We start from the raw sequence: 15,072 nt of genomic DNA, 5'->3' as shown, positions 1-15,072 counted from the left end.
GACCTAAACATGTGCTTTTACTGTTGATATAGGGATGTGATTTGAGAAATATACATATATATATAATTTTAATTCTTGAGTAACTGCTATCATGGTCTTATATACTGATAAATGTGGGATTCATGCAAAGTGGGATGCTCCTCATCTGCTGCTCTTGTTACCTTTTAAATTAAGTATTCCATTTCACTGTTGATTCCTAGAAATCAGATGGCTTGTAAGCTTAATATCAGGTAATTAAAATAGCTTGGTTCTTCAGTTAATATTCTGGCTTTGACCTGGAGACTGCGATCTTGGGACCAAACTAAGCAAATTGCGAAGAGGCAACAAAATGAGGACTTATCTGGCTCCTTGCTATTTTCCAGCTAACTTGGCTGTGTAAAGGCTGTGATATTATTTCAATATCATTTTAATTTCCACTAAAATATGCACTAAACTTTAAAAATCTATTTATAATAAAATTTTCCATTGCTAAATTAAGCTCTGTCTGTTCATTGTATAAAGATGAGAAAATAAGTGAAATCAAGATAAGGAAAGATCATAAACTTAGAGGCCAAATGATCATAGTGATTGACATGTGATGATCTTGACTTGAAAGAGTCATAGCCCTGATTATATTACTTACCTTTATCTAGGAACTCAAGGAAGGAAGACTGGAGCATAATAAAATTTGAAATAGCTTTCTTAGAGCCGTTCAGTCAGTGAGGGTGAGAGTTTTTTCAAACTCCTGTGAAAGTACCATGCCTGTAAGTGCTGGTGAGTTGCTTTAGAACAAGGTGGAATCCATAAGTAAATTGGATTGATCAGTCCTGTAATGCTGTTTCTCATAGTGGAAGGAGAGCCAGTTCAGAGCAAGAACCTCACCCTCCCTGCCGAGACACTAGGTGGTGCAGCTTTCCTGTGTGACACACAACAGCCCTTCTCTGGTGTTAATGTTCTTGCCAGGACTTCTGAGCTTTGGTTTGGTCTGTGCAAATGAGGTGACAAGTAATCACTCTGACATATCTTTAACCAGGCTGGAGATGTAGCACTTGAGCCAGTGCTGTTCTCGTGTTTTGAGCTGTTTCTGTTAAATATAGGTTATCTGGCTCCACTAGTTCTAAAGGCCTATCATCCCTCCAGGGTAGAATTTCTGAAATATTATTCTACTCCCACACAAACTATTCCAGCTATTAAAAAATATTTTGGTGTAGTGATACAATACACTGAGTGTTGATCCCTTGAATAATAAAGCTATTATGTACAAATTGTGCTAAGAACAGCAATATTCAAACAGACGTTAAAAATAAATCATCAAAACAGGCTAATGCTAGAAACTTTCTGTAATGCCATTTCAAACAAGCTAGTGCTACACCTTGACAGTCTGTCACTTGTCTGAGAGTGTATGTTAGTAAGTTTATGTAACACTAACTGTAACATCTTACTGCCTGAGCAAGTGTTGCTCCCATGTTCCCTTCTACTTCCCAGAGCTCTTTGGTTAGCTACAGGAAATGGTTTGAAATACAAGGTTACCTTATCTTAAGCTATTTTTTTTTCCTTAAAATAAAATGAAGCCTGTAGTGAAGTACTGACCAATTCTTAACTGTAATGTTTTCCAAAGAGCTGCAACGGAATGTATTGCTATTATGTTAAAGACTTTGGGAAGCTGTTTTAAAGGACAGCTGAGGACTGACTTCCTCTCTTTCTGTCCGCCAGGCCAAAAAAGGAACCCTAACAAGGATGCAGAAATGGCTGGTTTGGTGCTTTTCAGCTTCTCAAAGCTGAATAGGTATACGGAAAGCCGAATCCATTCTTCTTGTTAGTGGTAATAAACAGATGTTCCCCTGTTCCACATGAAACTACCACACTGGATAGAACATCAAATATTTGTTTTATCTCAAATTGCTACCATACAACTTGTTTCAGATTAAGTGTTTATTAAAATTAAAAATCACCATACAATAGAAACTATTTACATATTTAACTGATAGTCTGCTTAAACTGCACAGTTTGACTGAAGGAAGCCAATGGAAGAGAAAAGCAATGAATATTTATGCTGTTGAACTTCAACTGCAGGCACAATGAAGCTTTATCAAAAGAGTTTTAAGCTTCTGCAAAGTACCATTGCCTAAATAATTGGGCTGAGGGGTGGCAAAGATATACGGGGTTTCAGTTGTAAGAACCAGTGTCGCTTTGGGAAGAAAAAAAAACCAAACAAATGTAATCTATGCTGTAGTTACATTGCAATTGCACTAGCTCAGCTGTCTTGGTAAGTACTGTGGTAGAACAATTCATTATGTAGAGTTTGGCAAACTGCATTCCGTTTTATGAATTAGATTTCTATACTGAGCAACAAACCTATAGTGTCACTGCAATGTAACTTGATACCCTATTGCATGTTTCCACAAATTGTTTTTGATAGTGCTAGGGCTAGTTTTAAAACAGATTTGAGGTTAGTTGGTTAAAGCAGGAAAAATAAAAGGAATATTCTTGAATAATCACAGAGGATTAAAAATTAAGATTAAAATATTTTCACTGGTAACAGTCTCAGTGACTGCAATGAAAGTATTAACTTCCTTCAAAATCCTGTGCTTGCCCATGGACCTCTGGTGATGACTTTGGCCTTGTGGGAAAGTGAAGGCTGAATATAGAGTAGGTGTGCTGCTGCTTCTGCCATCATGTGTGTTTGTATTGCACCTCTGCATCTGTGAGGGCTGGGCGATGCTTTGAAAATGATTATAAATTTAATATGAGCAATACAGCGGTAAAACAGAATCTTCTTCAGTGTAAATAATTACATATGTATAACCCTTCCTTAAAGGAAATCATGACACCATTTGAAAAGTCTTACAAGAGGTGACAGCACTCCAACTACTAATGTGAAATAACAAGGATATAAAAATAATTTTCACAATATGCTGTATTTCAAAAAACATGATTTAAGAACATGACCATGTCTTAAATCTGTAAGTTCTCCTTCATGACTTTTTCTTTTGAAAACAGCTGTTCATGCATCTTCTCACCCCTTTTATAAAGGTCTCCTTGTAATGTATTCCACAACTCAGATCCTAAAAAGGTGTTGTCAAACTGTACTGGTGCATGATCGCTTTCCTTCCTTCTCCCTCCCCACCCCAAAAAGCGTGCTTGGTTTGGGATGTTTCTGCAGGTGCAAAACACAGAGCATTTAAGGAGAAATTCAATCTTTAGAGGAACTATTTTAACCAAATAAAAACATTATTATTTCTCTGCAGAATTACTCTTTCCTTCAGCATTTCAGCTTCCACACTCAGTTAAGACATCCAAACTTGTGAAGTAATAGGTTTGAGCAGTCTGTCCAAATAATAAGTCTGTGCTGATGCTCCATGTCAATAGAAAAAAAAATGTTCTTTGTTCTAGGGCTGTTGTTGATACTGCCCTTCTGTTGCTGTGTAGAAGTCATCAAGCACACTCTGTAGATAATCAAATGTTGGCCTCTCTTCTGCTTTGTCTTTCCAGCATGTTTTCATGATATCGTAAAGCTCAGCTGGACAGGTTTCCATGCGTGGCATTCGGTACCCGCGCTGAAGAGCAACCATCACATCTGAATTGCTCATACCTTCAACAGAAAAAGAAAGTTTTGATCAAATCATCTCAATTCCTAAAGAAATGTGTTTTTTTTCTTTTTTATTTACTTCACTCTAAAGATCTTCACCCAATAATACGAGACTCTTATTACTTATTAAAGGTAGGTACATAATATGAGTTCAATAAACAAGGCTGTGGTGTATTCTGGAACCGAGGGCCTTGCTTTGAAAATCCTGGGGGAAGATTTCTCTTTCCCCAGTGGAGTGAAGCAACCTCTTTAGTGCCAAGTCTAACACGACTGTGGGAGAGATCATAATTCTTGTCTCCAGAACCAGCTCCGTTCTGTTCCTTTGACCAGTCCTGCCACTGTTTGTTCTGCTTCCAGCGGTGGTGACATTCACAGCAAAAGCCCATCCCGGCATCAGCCTTTGTCTCTTCACTGCAGAGCTTCTAACCTACTCCCTGTAGACCCCATCTGTACTGAGACGGAGGGCAGCCCACGTGTTTGACCATGCTCCCTGTCACCCTGCCCAATGTAGTAACACCCTTCCAGATTTTCTTCTACATCAGCTTTTGTGTAAGTGCTGCTGATCGCAAGATACTGAATGTTGTCACTCGTGATATTGTTACTTGTAACAGGCAAGTTCCCCTCCCTTCCTCCTCGTCCTATTCCTTTTATGCAAAACCATCTTGCCAGCTGTGCTGAGCTTTGCTTTGTTTCCCCATTATGGTTTTCTTTCAGAGGATGAAAACTAACTACCAGAAGTGCATCCTAAGCCTCATATGCCAACTAACGCACCTTCCTCCTTTCGTCCTGCCCCCCCCCCCCCGCCCCACCCCTTTTTAAATCCTTGAGAGATTGGTTCACAGAATGATTTCAACACCTACTCTCGGAAGGTCAGCTATGACAGGGCCAACAAAAAAGGCTCATCACTTCCTACCCAGAAACCTGCCTTTCAGCTTGTCCCATCCTCTGCAAATCTTATGCAACCCAGTGGAGTGATTGTGCCAGGATTGCCTTCTCCAAGACACAGACTCTAAGCTTTCTGTACTCCAGTGAAGGCTGTTTCTTCTGATGACTGGGCATGCAGGAAGCACCTGTGTTTCAGCCTAGATATTTGCTACCACTAGTGAAGACTTTCCCTTTTGAGAAGGGTATTCCAGACCCCACAGCTGCTTGGCTGCTCTTCAGGCTAAATGCTCCATGTGGCACAGTTCTGGTCAGGTGCGTGCGTGACATTCACTGCTCCTGCTTACGCCAGTTCTCCAGAGGTGCAGGGAGAGCAGCTACACTCTGCTGAGAGGAGGCAGGACAGGTCCTGCTCCGAGCAAGGTCAGCAGTGGAGACGCAGATGTAGTGCTCCCGCGAGTACTTGGTGACTGTACAGCTCTGTTGCTGCAGAGTGCATAGATCTTTTTGTACATGGTACCTGACTACTAAAGCTATGATTTAAGCCACTTGTCAGGTAAGGACACATTTGAATTACAACCAAATGAAAACTTTATCCAGTATAACTACTTTGATTATTAAAGATGACTGTAGTTCACATAGTTGACTTCAGTTCAAGCCTTTTGGCTTTAACCTATTCTAGAAATACTGTCAGCCATGAAATCAGTCTGGGTCAGAGTGCTGACTTTAGGCACATCTTTTGTATTTTCAGTTCTGCTTTGGAAGAAGGAGAGAAGTTTTTCTGAGCTAACATTGCATGTGTGTAGAAAAACAGTATTTTGAAGGTAGCAGTGGAATGGCATGTTGTCACCGAATAAGGAATTACTGCTATATAAAAAAAATAAATATAGGAAGAAAGTCAATAAAGCATTTTATAGAGAACAGTGATCAGAAATGGATTGTATGTAATGTATGCAGTAAAACAGTTACTCGTATTATGCAAAGTCTTAGTTAACTGTGTGTAACTAAGGACTGGTGCTATTGGGTTTTGCACAGAACAGGGCTGATTCTGTGGGTTTAAGTACTTTATAGGATTGTTCTTAGATCTAGTGTCTGCAGGACCGATTGTTACATTCTGAATGCCAAGGACAAGGCCTGTGTTTCAGCTAACTTACAGGAAAACTATCATCTGTTAAATAACCATTTAAGTTCACAAGACAAAAATGAAAATACTTTTATTAGTATTCCATAGTAGATACAATGTCATGAACATACTTGCATATGTTTCAGGTTTTATTTAAAACAAAAAGGCTTACCTGTCTACCCCACAGTCCATGCAGTATTCTCAACATAGCTACTTGTTTAACTTTTCCTTTTTTTTTTTTTATTTTTTTGTGGCTAGAGAACTACCTGTCTCATCAAAACTACATCCTAATCAGTAAAAGAAATATATCCCACGTGCATGTTTTTTAACCTACACCCTCTTAAATTCTAGCTCTAAACGTTTGGTACATGTCTCTTAATTTCCACTGTGGTACCTGTTAAGTGTCACACAAAAAGACATATTTGCTTATGTTAGAGCCTGGGAAATTATGTGAATCCAGTTGGTATGGAGGAATAATTCCACCATATAGAAAGTGGCACATCTTGTGGAGAGCAGCTGACATAACTGGAATGCAAGTATGGATGTTGCCAGTATTTGACATACTATATAATCACCTGAAAATTAGTTTTAACAACCAATGCAATTTATTTGCCCAGAGATTCAGATACTTGTTTCATATTTCAGAGGTAGTTGCTGAAACTGTAGTCCCACTCATTGCTTTGAGTTTCCCAGGAAGAGAAGCAGCTGTTGGAATTTAAGAACGAAAGTCACAAAAGCCCCAAGTTTCTTGGCTGGAAATGCTTCCTACTAAATCGCCTGCCTAGATTTTCTTCACGCATTAACTACTTGCCAGTTTCCACTCAAACTGTTTCATATGCAGCTTTATGCTGAATGCCGTCTAGTTGCTGGAGCTGATTAATTATTGAAAATAATATTTTGAAGCATTCCCATTAGAACTGAAAAATCAATTTACTGTCTCTCTCCAGTGGCTGCTGGTTACAACCTATCACTAGGTTACTCTGGCCATGCTGGGGTAATTTGCCCAAACCTGTCACATCTCTTCACGTGAAGTAAAGTGGTCACCCATTTATTTTGCTGTCCTTCTGATTCTTCAGTATCAACTTTCAGCCTAACAAACAGGCTATTTCAATTTATACTTCTGTTTAAAATAGACATATATCCCTCTTCCAGTTTAATGCAAGCAATGCCTGCAAACTATTCAAACCTTCCAGTATGCAGTCAAGAGGCTTCCGCTTCGAATTGCTGGTTGACAAGTGAATCTGCAGCGTATGCCTTATTTATGGTGCTCATAAAAATGCTCCCATATTAAAAAAAAATACTGCCCAGACTTCCCCTAGAAGAGATATTTTCCCACAGTAGTGCAGCAGTACAGTGTCTGCTCTACAGATTAATTTTTTCCTTAAAATAAAAATGTTATGTGTTATGGAGGCAAAGAGAGAGCAGAATTAGCTGCAGAATTAAGTACTGGATTGGGTTTTGTATTTTTGTAGTGCTGGTTTCCAGGTGAGCTCATAGGTTTGCTCAGGGAAGGACAATTTTCAAGGCACCCAGAAATAACTTTGGGAGCCCAGCTCAGCGTAGGCAACTGTCTGGATACATAGGCATGTGCTGACAGGAAAAAAGGCATCTCGACTGTGGGAAGAACTGTGCGTTACCCGGCTGCATACAACTCCCATCTGATCCTTCCTGGGGACATAAGCAGTGTTTAGAATAGCTTTGGGAGGACCTGCTACTCAGTCACATATTTTATAGCACTTACCTAAAAACCAACCCGGAGCCTATGTTTAAACACTTAGCTGTGCAAGCAGCCCTATCACCTCTTGAAGTTTAAGGGGGCTACCCTTGAGCTTAAGTGCTTTCCTGGACTGGAGCCTTACCTAGCAATGAGAATGTCTGGTTTGGCTCTGCCTCTTGTATGGAAAGTTGATATGTTCTTCCAGAACATAGTGTAAAGTTGGCCGCCATCACCCCTTCCCCGCTGCTTGAGTCTCGCGGGAGGCCCTGTCTCCCTGTGCCCAGAGGTGTTGAGCCTACTGTCATTTCAGGACCTGGGACTTGGGTCACCCAGGTCTGCCCCTTTGACATCTCTGGCAGTTCAGGATGCAGAATTCCAGATGCTCGGGAAGTGCTCGTGAAAATGTTTTCACTGTTTAAACAGCAAGAGCTGCTGCACTAGAAGCGCTGGGGAAGCTTTGCTTGCATGAAATATCTGCTCTCCCTTTACCGCCTGTAAACTGCAGGATCCTAAGGGTTCTTCTCATAAGTGACTCCAGCTATGAGATGTGCAGTACAGGTGAATACGGCTGTACTTTTCCCATTTGCCCACAAGATAAGAGAATTTACGTTAATTTTCCATAACCTCAGTAAGCTTAAATGAATGCTGTCTGCTGCCCAGAGTTAATCAGCTATGCCTGAGATGCGACAATTTTGTGCGCAAAAATATCCTTCATACAAGATGTTTCTGTGTGCTGGAAACAGTAATACTTATTTCATTTAACAGAAAGAAAATCAAAACACAAAGCATGTAACCCTTTCACAGCTACTTAATGCAGCTATGGTTGATGTACTCCTCTGTGGTCTCCTACCTGAACCCTACGGAACGATGAAGAGTAAATATTCCCAGCGGTACATCAATGCTGCTTTAGGGTCTGCTTTCACATTTGTTTAGATTAGCTAACACTGACAAATTATTACAGCCTATTTGCTTGTGCAAATGCACTTCCTTAGTACTTTCACATATTACGAAATTAAAAAACCCCAGCAGCTTATACAGCACCATCAGAGACTGTGCCGCTGACCGTAAAGCTGGGCTCTGTGACCATTCAGCACTTGCTGCAGTTCTAACACCTTCTGAAGATATAAAAATGACTACGTGTTCCTGGTGCCTTTAGTCTGTTTGCTAAAATTTACCCCAGCGAGGCACGGGGTTTACACATACAGTGACTATAAGTTTTCAAAGCGATAACATTAGCTACAAGACATTTTTCAAATCACTGCTGTCGCTACTGTCAGATGCCAGCTCTTTCCCTGGGTATCGTCTTTGCTTTTTAACACTGAAGTATAAATACAGAGTAATGGTATAAACACACGCCCATACCTGGATAAGGAATCTTTCCATATGTAATGATTTCATACAGGAGAATCCCAAATGACCACACATCAGACTTAATAGTGAAAGATCCATAGTTAATCGCCTCTGGTGCTGTCCATTTAATAGGGAATTTTGCACCTAAAAAAACCATACAGTCTCAATCAATCAAAGGCAAATTTAAACACTTGATGTCAAGACATTAAAAGGTCTTAAGCAACTTGTCTATGATACCACTAGATTAGCAAAGTCACCAGCAACTCCTTCTGTTCCCAGCAGAGATGTGCTGCAAGGACACAGCGCACTGCATGTCCTGTGTCAGAGGTGCAAATAAGATGCCAAAAGTTACATAGCACCTTTTGACCCTTCGGTATGGTGAATTTCTGCTAAAATTATGGTCACCATTTTCCCTTCTGCCCAGTGGTCAGGCAACAATCTTGTAATTCCCTTCAGCTGGAACTTCGCAAGATTTTAACTGACTTCCATTTTAAAGAAAGTCAGTCCAGCTTCAACATATACTTTAATGCATTTCACATTCAGCCACAGATGCAAAAGCAGTAGCAAGTCATATCTTAAAAAGTCATATCTTAAAATACTGTCTTTTGTGTCTAATTAACTGATTCCAGAAAATCCCATATAAAAGCAAACTCCTTCCAGTTAAATAAGAAAAGTTTAAGCAGCCTTTGTTGGGGAATATTACACTAGCTCTTGAGACAGTGACGCAATACAAGCAGACTCTCTCTATGCCCTTTTTAGCCTGCTCTATCATTCTGGCACAACATACCAGGTAAGCTAGGAAACTTCTGAATGGCAGAAAACACATCGAACAAACTTGGCATAAAGAGTTCAGAACCTGAAACGTTCATTTAATCAATATACGATGTCCAGAGCTAGCTGAAAAACACAGATCTGGGTTCTGTACCTCTGAAAACTGCTTAATCAGACCCTTCCCTCTGATCTATTGATTACTGTTACTCAGTGACTGCTGAAGAGCTCATCTTCCTTTAATCTAAACATTGTTCTCTTCCTTCCTCATACCTTTGTTCTTCCCCTCTCGTCCTACATTACCACAGTTTCCAGCAGACTGTGTGAAAATATGAGGTAGTGTCTTTAAAAGGAGAGGGGGAAAGCCAGCCAACAGACCTGCTCAGAAAAGTTGCCCTAATGCCATCTGTGCATGGAAGCATGAATAAAAACTTTTCACTACAACAAACTGACTACGCACTTCTTGAAAGGATCCTTGACCACATTAGCAAAACACACATGGCAAAACCTAGACAAATACCTTTAACAGCATCATTTCCCCTCTTGCCACTCCTGACCCTGCTGCGATGTTACCTCCCATCCGTGCGCTGAACAGGGACGTGACCCAGCCTTCCAGTGTCCCTACACGTAGCAGCAATGCTGCTGAACACACAAATCAATGCTGCAGCTCCTAAAGCAGCTTCAAAAGATAACCAGTTCTGCTAAAGGTTTTCTTGTTACCTGCTAGAGCTCCTTCCTTTCTCTAAGTGAAAGGAGGTGCATACGGCTCTTAAGGATGTGAAGAGAAAATAAGATCATATTTTCTTGGCATTTAATTCAGTGAGATGGAAGCTGTGGCTGTGTAATTGATCTGTTCAATTTAGAAAAACTTGTGTGCAGTTAAGCACTTTCAATTTTCTTTGTTTTTCAAATATATTCATTTAAAATAAACTTTTCAAAAAAGCCTGGGGAGCACAGAAAGATTATTTGTTTCCTTATTCTTTTTAAAAGTTGCTGGCATCAGAATGCTGCCTCTAGGAAGTTAGCATGGCATTTTCTGTCCTTGCTGACCATATTATTGTTAGATGCAGCCTCAAAGCCTCCCAGAGGCTGAAGTTTTAAAGACAGAAAAAGGCATACCTTCCCTTGCTGTATATTCATTGTCTTCGATGACTCTTGCTAGTCCAAAATCAGCAATTTTGCACATCAGTAAGTCTGAAACCAGAACATTCGCTGCTCTCAAATCTCGATGGATATAATTTTTTCTTTCTATGTATGCCATCCCTTCTGCAATCTGTGACAAAAGAAACAACTATTTTAATATTTCAACACCACACAGCACCGTCAGCAGGTCTGACCTCTCTGTTCTTTCAGCGTATCAGCAAAGCTGTGTCCATTTATTCATTACCAGTATCTCTGGAGCATAAGCAAGGAGAGGGTGATTGCCGTGGAAAACTTCCAGTCCTGCAAAACTGTACTTCCAGTATCAGCTTCAAAAGAATTGTTTGGGTGAATAACAGCTGGCAGGATTAGAGATATGCATTAGAGACATTTCCCAAAACAACATCTTAGTTAAAATGTTCCTAAGATTGCTACTAAAATATTCTCTTTGTCAAATTATTAACCAGTTTATTTTCCAAATACTAAGAAAATGGAAGGAATTAATAAGTTAAACGAGACATGGATGTTCTTTTAAGGGGTGATGAAGCAACAGTGCAGACAGAGTTTAAAAAAACCCAGCAATTTTTTATTTACCCACTATAGGCCTGGACAATCAGGAAGCAATTACTAAGATAGGGCAAACAACTTTATTTTCTTCTACAACAACGTGTACATGTTCATACTTGAGGAGTGTTTGGCAACAGTCAGCTCTCAGATACCATCATAAGTAAATTTGATTTGTATTTCAGCAGCCCAAATTAATTTCCAAACCAAATTAAAGATGATTAATGTCCTCAAAATATGCACTGGGGATGAGTTTGTTCAGTATTTACCCAGACTAATTTTTTTTTTCCCCCTGAAGAAAAACATTTTACTTTTCAGAAAAAAAAGAAACTGAAATAATAGTTTCTAAACTCAGAGCAACAAAATTGATGTGTAGATCGTATGCTGTCCAAAAGTCTAAGAGGAGCTAGGAAAAAAGAAAAATAAACCCAGTGCTTGTGAGCTGCCAATTCTTCTCTCCCTTATGAGACTCCAGTGATGCGTCATTCCCAGGCAAGGCCAACGGTCCGACCTGTGCCACAGGTACCTCTCCAGGATGTCTGCGGGTGGGTGACAGACAGCACATTCTCAGCCACGTGGTTTGGGGAACCCACAAGCTCTCAGATTTGCTAATGAAGCAGCAGTAAAGCAGTAAGGGTCCTTCTCCAGTGCCAGTCCCCAGCGCACTCATACACGGGCTCTTTCCTCTCCACCTCAGGAGAAGACAAGTGCACGGATCCCTTCTCAGCACCAGAGGTGCTCGTTTCAGCCGTGCAGTAAAGCAGGCAGGAGCACCTGACCAAATTTTAAGAAAACATTAACATCACTTCTGCTTATCCATTTTTAAAAAGTCCCCGAGGGGCACTGTGAAGGCACACACTGCCACCACTTACAACGCAAAACCACACGGTCTTCGTTCCTCTTTTCTGTTTAGGCAACGGAAAAATAGAGCCACTTGCCCTCCTACCTCCTTCCACTGCAAACCTCTTCTTACAGACCGATATATTCTTTAGAGCAGAACGTTACATTGCCCTTGTACAACACAAGGGGGTACTGACACTAAACCAGAAAGAAACTCTGATGATGAAGAGTATAAAGAACACCTGCATTTCGCATTTTCTAGAAACAAGTAAGACATTTTATAACGAAGGAAGAAGCTGCTACTGAATGATTGCCACAGAGAGTCTTACTAGAGACTTACTTATAGACAAAATAGAAGAGTAGTATTTGATTGGAGCCCACTCTGCCTCTCTCTCCTGCCTGTGTGATTACTTGGGTTTGGGGAGGAAGCTGAGATGAAAGGGAAGGTTGGTTTTGCTGTAAGATCAATGCTGAGATTGGACTGGCCAGCTAGGCAGATACGGCCAAAATGCAGGCAGGTCCCCCAATGTCACAAAAAATACATCAGCCATCACGAAGGAAGCAACTTTCCTCCTACTTCCCTGCACAGATTTAACATTTGGGTGAACTGCTGGCTGGGGAATGAAGAACCACTTCACAGAGGAGACATTCGTCACCATTTTATTTCCTCTTATTTGTGCCAGACTCACTGAAGCCATCATCTGATTAGTCACAAAAGAAGAATGTGACATCAAACAATCCATTATGTTTTCAGCAAATACAAATGACATTTCCGTGAAATTCCAGGACAATGGTTTTGACTGCATTGAATCAGAGAAATTCAAAGCAGCCACGTATGTGCAAGCATTTGGGCGTGCAAAAAATACCCAAGTAGGAAAAGAATAATGGGCAAGGAATTTTGAACGGGAGAGGGAGGGGAAACACAGCAACTGGACAACTGAATTCACACATCTGGTCACGTTAAACCTTTGCTTGTGGGAAAAGAAAAAAAAAAGAGGATTTTTTTTTTATCAAGGGTGCCAGAGTCCATGTGATAACTTTTTATGATAATTGTTGGGTTTTCATTGCCAGATGATATATTAAATGTAGAGAAATTGATGGGAACAAAAGAAAATTAAAGCCCTTTTCGCCTTTTTTTAATGATCATTGGTACCTGGCAAGACTGCTCAGTTACACGTAACTACTGCCCAGGAGCAGGACAGAAAAGCTAATTTTTTGTGGCCTTTAAGAGAGGATTCTACCTACATAACTGTTACCACCGAGAAGGGTGCAGTTTCCCCTTCACCTTTAATGAACTACTGACACACTTCTAGAAATACCCAAGTTAAATCCTTTTAAAAACAAGCAACCAACACATCTCTAAATACTAGGAACTACGCACCCATGGTAAGAGCAGAAGAAAAGTGTTCTCCTGGAAGAAATAAATCACTCCACAAGCCAGCCTCTGTACTTCAAAGCTTCAGCTAAAAGTCATGCAATAAATGAATGACTTGGAGCCACAGTTCTGCAGTCAGCTCTGTCACCCATTTGGGGCATGATTTCAGCTGGCAGTGCCCTTTCCTCCCTGTTTCTGCTCTTTCTACATGTAAAACAGGGTAATTACTTAACTTCCTGGAACGCTTCTGGGTCATTTCACAAATAGGTATAAAAGAAAAAAAATATTGAGAAAAAAATATATTGAGAAAAACTAGGCTAAGCACCTTCCCAATCCTCTCCTGTTCTATTTTAAACCAAAATCATGTAGAAATGAGTACTTGGAGATGGTTTACGTATACTTTTATAAGATGCGAAGCACTATGGTGGGAGGCAACATCCTGCTGGTGAATTTTAAGCAGAGGAAATAATGGAGCATGTCCTGAGGTTCACACTGCCTTAAATTTGGTAATTCTCAGTTCCTAGGGAGGAGCCCCACTGAAAACAGTCTGCAGGTTTGAAAGATTTGAAGGAAACATGTGCTATTGACGTGGACAAGATTGTCTTTGGTCTGGGATTAACCAGAACCAGGTTCCTTTCAATAATATCCAGACATGTAATAAAATAAAATACACTTCTTGATCACAGAGTTTTCAAAAATAGAGTTCATCTTCACGTGACTCTTTGTCCATGAAGAAGGTGTAGACCCTTTATATCCGGCAATTGAAAACTGTTGAGAAAAAGTCACATTTTAATCCTCAAGTGATATATTAGTGTAATATCAATTTTCAGTTTGCAGCAGTGCTTATCCTAAAGGTGAAGTCGGGAAAGGCTGCAAAAACATATTCCTCTTGCTCCAGTCAAGCAGCTATGCAGTCAAAGCAGAGCCACGAGGGGAAAAAATGGATTATTAAAGTTACATGCAATTATGCACTGGAACATTAGAGGGTATCATTAAAAATGAAAGAAACCTGACAAGGAATATGGTGAGACTGCAGTGGAAATCTCCCAATGCCAAATAAGAGTTAAAATTAATTCTGATTTAGGACTTTCCCCTCTCCTCTTAAAAAAGAGTGGAGAGAGAGATTAAAACACCACATCAAAAATCTCTAATAATTTTATTTTATGTTTATTATTATTTTAATTTGTAGCCTTAGAAGGCAGAAAGAAGAGGGTAAGAGTTGCCAGTGAAGCTGTAGATCATAGGAGAATTAATGAAAGTATCAGTGCTGCACGGGAAAGAAGACAGACTGGTTTTGTGACAAAGCTTTGACCAATTTTAAAGGTATGACGTGAGTGTGGGCAGTAACAACGGATACCATTTTCCTAACCACAGCCACCATGCATGTGTGCGCTACACAGTAGATAACGGACTTGCATAAGAAGCAGGAAGAGTTTGCACATGCAAAAGGTTCACTGGATTTGCATCGTACGTTTTCAGCAGCTCTCATCAAAGAGAAGCAAGTACGATTTCAAGAACTGTGAAACAAAGAATCGGGAGCTCTTTGGGTAAATTACCTCTGGGGCAAGACAAAAACCAACTAGCAAAATCCAGAGTTTGCCAGTCGCTTTAGTGCTGAAGGAGCTCTGCTGTTGCCTGTAGATGACCAAGGGGAACATGGGCAGTGTCCATGTGGACTGTCTTGGCCTGCCGCATTAGGAAGATTTGGCAGTCCAGGTTGTGGACAAAGCGACGACATTGACTTA

The 15,072-nt window shown here is 40.3% G+C and overlaps 1 protein-coding gene across 2 annotated transcripts in view; it reads right to left on the bottom strand.

Annotated features, from left to right (window-relative positions):
• Window positions 1–1,957: 1,957 nt before the first annotated feature.
• LYN (LYN proto-oncogene, Src family tyrosine kinase) overlaps window positions 1,958–15,072 on the bottom strand; it is a 58,210-nt gene continuing 45,095 nt past the window's right edge. For both annotated transcript variants that reach the window (XM_068397266.1, XM_068397265.1), the window contains exons 11-13: window positions 10,528–10,681; window positions 8,653–8,784; window positions 1,958–3,571 (exon numbers count right to left, since the gene is read on the bottom strand). In XM_068397266.1, coding sequence (XP_068253367.1) covers window positions 3,369–3,571; window positions 8,653–8,784; window positions 10,528–10,681 — 489 coding nt within the window. In that variant the 3' untranslated portion in view covers window positions 1,958–3,368. The remainder of the gene's footprint in view (window positions 3,572–8,652; window positions 8,785–10,527; window positions 10,682–15,072) is intronic.

This window comes from Nyctibius grandis, chromosome 3 (genome assembly GCF_013368605.1).
Source record: "Nyctibius grandis isolate bNycGra1 chromosome 3, bNycGra1.pri, whole genome shotgun sequence".
NCBI classification, from domain to species: Eukaryota; Metazoa; Chordata; class Aves; order Nyctibiiformes; family Nyctibiidae; genus Nyctibius; species Nyctibius grandis.
Note: the sequence above shows the minus strand (reverse complement) of the source record. Positions and strands in the feature narration are given on the sequence as shown.